At 40.9% G+C, this 5,651-nt stretch overlaps 1 protein-coding gene across 1 annotated transcript; it reads left to right on the plus strand.

Annotated features, from left to right (window-relative positions):
* The first annotated feature begins 1,162 nt into the window (after positions 1-1,162).
* Positions 1,163-3,995, plus strand: DKK4 (dickkopf WNT signaling pathway inhibitor 4). The gene is made up of 4 exons (XM_059156296.1): positions 1,163-1,273; positions 1,783-1,933; positions 2,405-2,557; positions 3,734-3,995. Exons 1-4 carry the CDS (start codon positions 1,163-1,165, stop codon positions 3,982-3,984), a joined length of 666 nt encoding a protein of 221 aa, XP_059012279.1. The 3' UTR covers positions 3,985-3,995.
* Positions 3,996-5,651: the final 1,656 nt, after the last annotated feature.

Below are 5,651 nucleotides of genomic sequence, written 5' to 3' on the forward strand. Positions count from 1 at the left end.
CAAGTCCATTTAACACGGTGCGATACAAAATTAAATACATTGCACATAAAATGCATCTGACGCTTCGTATTGATTTGTGTAAATCTGCATAAGATGGGCTTTCTGTGGTTGTCCCCACCATCAAGAAAGAGTTTGGGACGCCTGGGTGGCTCAGTTGGTTGGACGACTGCCTTCGGCTCAGGTCATGATCCTGGAGTCCCGGGATCGAGTCCCGCATCAGACTCCTAACTCCATGGGGAGTCTGCTTCTCTCTCTGACCTTCTCCTCGTTCATGCTCTCTCTCACTGTCTCTCTCTCAAGTAAATAAATAAAATCTTAAAAAAAAAAAAGGGTGTATGGGGGGGAATTGTTATAAATCTCATTATTTTCCTAATTAAATAACCCTGCTTCAAACAGTTCAATTTGCAGTTTAGGAAAGATTATTTGCCCATTGACAGTGAATCAGAACAGGTGCTATTATGCTCCCAGCTTTTAAGCTGTTGGGATTTTTACATCTGGATGCCAGAGCTAATCAGAAGGCATTTTCTCTCTTTTCTATCTGACTTCACGATCTGAAGCAGAGTTTAAAGCTTCTCGGGATATTTTGTAACTCATTAGTTTTTGGCATCCTCTACAGCCATTTTGGCCAGTATGGTTCATTCATTCTTTGAGCACGATTAGCTGTGAAAACAGATCTTAGAACAGACTCCCTCCACCCGAGAAAGATTACTGAAGGTAGGAAATGCAGGTGATTAGCGGAGTTCGCCTTTGATACAGACATCCTGCTCTTCTGCTAACCCTTTGAACTAACTTTGATATGCAATAATTAAGAGGGATTCAACCCCTGAAGGAGAAGCCGCTGAGGCCCTGCCCCTTCTCTCTCTCTCTCTTGAATCCTTGTTTTGAACTATTGATCAAACAGATTTAAAGGGATTTGTTGAAGCCTGTGTGGGGTAAGGAGGGAGGAAATGAAGGGGGGTGGGGGAGAAGAGATGAGGAGACACATCTGGTATAAATAGTTCCAGAAGGAACCTGCTCATTCAGAGTTCACACACCTCACAGAGACGAAGATTTGCTTCCCCTTGGAGAAAAGCAGTTCCAGACGACCTTGCGGGGTTTCCGTTTGGCTCTCTTGTGGGGTTGGAGCAGCCCAGTTTGGAGGGCGCGGAGAGGCGCTTAGAGGATGGCGGTGGTGGTCCTGCTGGGGCTCAGCTGGCTGTGCACCCCCCTGGGAGCTCTGGTTCTGGATTTCAACAACATCAAGAACTCTGCCGATGTGCACGGGGCTCGGAAGGTAAAGCGCCCGTAAGGCAGCAGAGGGCAGTTCACGAGGTGGGGGGGGGTGAGGCTCACTGAGGGGCAGTGGGCAAAGGGATGCGACTCCCTAGAAGAAAAACATCTAGTGGGAATGGCACAAACACCAACGTTACGGGTACTCCACCTGTAGCTCAGCTTCTCGAGGTTCTGGATGTAGACCAACAATCTCACCATCCCTAAAACACATATCAGAAGGCATTTTTCTTCCATTGTCAAAAGGGCACAAGACCATGAAATCCCGAGTTTTAAAAGTAGGACGATTTTTTCGAATGCAACCTTTGCAGCACATAGGTTTATTCATCGGAGATTTGATTTCCCCTTTGTGGGAGAAAACCAATTATATCGAAAAATTTCGGCGCTGCCAAAGGCCTTTCAGCACATGCGAGGCGCCACTATGATGTGGCTTCGTCCATCCCCCACTTTGAATTCAAAGTCCTCTTCCACCTTGTTGGGTTCCTCAGCCCCGTGACAAGTTTTTCCTTACAGGGTTCACAGTGCCTGTCTGACAAGGACTGCAGTTCTAGAAAATTCTGCCTCAAACTGCAAGATGAGAAGCCATTCTGTGCTACTTGTCGTGGGTTACGAAGGAGGTGCCACCGTCACGCTGTGTGCTGCCCTGGGACCCTCTGCGTGAATGGTAAGCTGTTGTAAACCCCTGCAGGGTGGTGTTGCCCCAAGGAACAGTGGTTTTCTATTGAAGATAGCATATGAGTGTCGTAGGCTAGAATATTCCAAGATGGGCACTCTCCGAAGGTCTCCTGGATTCACGCTTAAAGTCATTCATGCAGCTGCCTTTTCTTAATGCAATAAAATAGTTTATTTCCTGGCGATAATTTTTGTCAACAACTTAGAGATAATGATTTTAAAGGAAGGGGGTCAAGAGGGGATCTTTCAAATTCTTTTGTTTTCACTTGGATTCCACTACTTAACTGCTTTCTTTGCCGTATGTGCATGTAAATATTTAGTGCATGTGTCCCAGAAATCTTGCAAGCTATATATAAACTGAAGGCAGAGGTACTGCCAAACTATGTAACAGTGTAATAATCAGCGTGTCTGTGGTCCTAACCCTTGAAGTTAATAACTCCAACCACACCTGGTTGTCCCTCAGATGTTTGCACGACAATGGAGGATGCCGCTCCAATACTGGAAAGGCAGATCGATGCGCAAGATGATGCGGACACGAAAGCAACGACTGAGCATCCAATTCAGGAAAACAAACCCAAAAGGAAGCCAAATATTAAGAAACCACAAGGCAGTAAGGGTAAGAGAAGCATTCTGGCACCTTTTTCTTTTTCTTTTTTTTAAGAGAAAAACATTTCCCGGGGCACTTGGGTGGCTCAGTCCGTTAAGCATCTGCCTTCAGTCCATGGGTCCTGGATCAGAACCACTGCTCAGCAGGAAGCCTGCTTCTCCTCCTTTTACCCCTCCTCTTGTTTGTGCTTGTGCTCTCTCAAATAGATAAATAAAATTCTTAAAAAGAAAAGAAAAGAAAAACATTTCCCCCCCTCGGCTTTCAAGGGTAGGCCGAACCTGATTTGATTCCTCCCCACTCCAGAGACACAGAGGGATTATGTCCTGTTTCTAATCTCTCTCCTTCCATGGCTTGGAAGATCATGTAGGGAGTAGCATAAGGCAGTCAGCCACTGAAGAGGCCAGGGGACTAGCCATAATCATGAACTAGTTGGCAGGAAAATCTTTAAGTGAATTTTATACACATATGTTTTTATAGTCAGTAATTTAATAAATGGAGGTTTCCCTAAGTCCTCAGGATATAAAATAAAAGAGAAACGAAAGTTGATGAATCAACAATTTTTATTCTTAAAATGCAAACTTCACTAAGATGAAGCTAATTCCTATCTTGGACATAAAATAACTGGAATATTTGAAGGCAGTGGATTGGCCAGTCTGTGTCTCCAAGGCTAAGCAGCCCCTTTATGAGTCATGGTCTGTGTCCATATAAATCCCATTTAATAAAACACTGATGAGGGTATTGATTTCATTCCTCAATACTGGAAATCTCATCTCTCTTTTTTTATAAATGATTTTTTTAAAGGTTTTATTTATTTGACAGAGAGAGATCACAAGTAGGCAGAGAGGCAGGCAGAGGGGGCGGGGGAAGCAGGCTCCCCGCTGAGCAGAGAGCCAGATTCCAGGCTTGATCCCAGGACCCTGAGATCATGACCTGAGCCAAAGGCAGAGGCTTAACCCACTGAGCCACCCAGGCACCCCTGGAAATCTCATCTTTCTCTGAAAATGTTTGAACTTAGCAAATTTCCATGTCCTCTACTTTTGGCATAAGAGCTAGCTCTGGGAGATCTGCGTTCTGCTTTTATTTTTACTTTGTGGCTCTAGATCCTACACCTTCATCCCAGCTACAAGCCCCCCACATGGCACTTTGCCCCATTTATTGTGACAGCCCACACGAATCTTGTTACAGGACAAGAGGGAGAAAGATGTCTTCGAACTTTTGACTGCGGAGCTGGACTTTGCTGTGCTCGTCATTTCTGGACTAAAATTTGCAAGCCAGTCCTCCTGGAAGGACAGGTGTGCTCTAGGAGAGGGCAGAAAGATACGGCTCAAGCTCCAGAAATCTTCCAGCGCTGCGAGTGTGGCCCTGGACTATTATGTCGAAATCAAGTGACTGGCAACCGACAGCATGCAAGGTTAAGAGTATGCCAAAAAATCTAAAAAGCTGTAAAGATTTCAAAATAAAGATAACTCCTTATTGTATTCAAACAGAAATGTCAGACATTAATTTAAAAATCTTTCGATAATATCTCTGTAAATCAAGTCTTGTGGCAACTGGGATAGACTGACCTAGAGCGCTGTGAGGTGCTCCCTTGAGGATGAATGAAAACTGGTTTTGGCTTTTTGTCTATTTCTGCAAAGTAATGTGACTCCTCAGAAAAGTTTAATTTGATCTAGTGACTCAATTAGTTCAAATAAATCTTTACATAATTTCTGGTGAAATTCTGGTACATGACAGTAGCTTGGGGGTAAAAAAGTGATGGTCTGCAGCTAGTTCTTCTCTTACCAGTGAAAATTATCACAGTAAATTAAGGGAAAAATTTTTTCCTTAAAATCCCTCTTGTTTATTTTCTTTCATTTCCCTCTTGTAAGGGAAATGCCCCTTCACTACAAAATAATTTGGTTAATAAAGAAATAACATTCAAAAGGTAGTATTTTACGTGTATTATAGTCCTTTGCAAGTTATAAAGCATTACCATGTATTTTGTTTTCAACAGCTTTAATCATTTGATAACTTTTTACATTTTATATTTATATAACTTTAATTATATAAATTAATATCATTTATATTATATACATATGCTTTATATTTTAAATTACATATACTTAAATAATTATGTGTAATTTATATATTAAATTATATTAATCTAGTTATATTAATTACATGGATTATATAATTTCAAAGCTAGGGTCTTCAAGGAGTGTTTTTACTCTCAATAGCTTTACTTAACCATTTGATAATTTTTTTTTTTTAAAGATTTTATATATTCATTTGAAAAGGAGGGAGACAGAGCACAGGCATGGTGGGAGGCAGTGGCAGTGGGAGAATGAGACTCCCTGCTAAGCTTGGAGCCTGCCCTGGGGCTGGATCCAGGACCTGGAGATCTTAATCATCTGAGCCACCCAAGCGCCCCACTTGATAACTTTTTCTATTTTACATTTATACTTATACTTAATATAAGTATACAAATTTACATATAAAGCCAATGATATAGAATATATAATGTATATAATTAACATAATTAATCTATTTTATATAATTTCAAAGCTTGGGCTTTCGAGGAACATTTTTATTTATATGCTTGACCATTTGAACTTAAAAATTACCTTGGAGGAAAACTAGGGCAAATAAGGGAAAATTCTGTTTGAAGTTGAAGATTCAGGCCATATTTTGTACATATGGGTGCATATTATAAGTGGTTTTGCTTAGGGAAGCTTTTTTCTCATGAATTACAACCACTTTTAGATTTCATTTAAGAGATAAACCACACAACTAGTCTTAGGTTTTTAAGTATATATGACAAAATTGAATATGGGGTCCAAGACAACCCAAGAAAAAAATTAAATTATGAAGGTCACTAATTTCTAAAGAATACTGAATCATCGTCCAGTTCATGCCCAGTCACTGACTAATCTGTAATAAATGGGAGGAAAAGTAATAGGGTAATGTGGTTTACAGCAGAAGGGCAGAAAATGAGAAAATAAAAATTCCCACTGAACATTGCTAACATCTCATCTTTTCTCTCTACTAAATCCTTAGTAAAGTGTGATCATGAACATACGTGATGTGTTATTTGCTAATAAAATAAAACAATAAGAACATCTGA

This window comes from Mustela lutreola, chromosome 18 (genome assembly GCF_030435805.1).
Source record: "Mustela lutreola isolate mMusLut2 chromosome 18, mMusLut2.pri, whole genome shotgun sequence".
NCBI lineage: Eukaryota > Metazoa > Chordata > Mammalia > Carnivora > Mustelidae > Mustela > Mustela lutreola.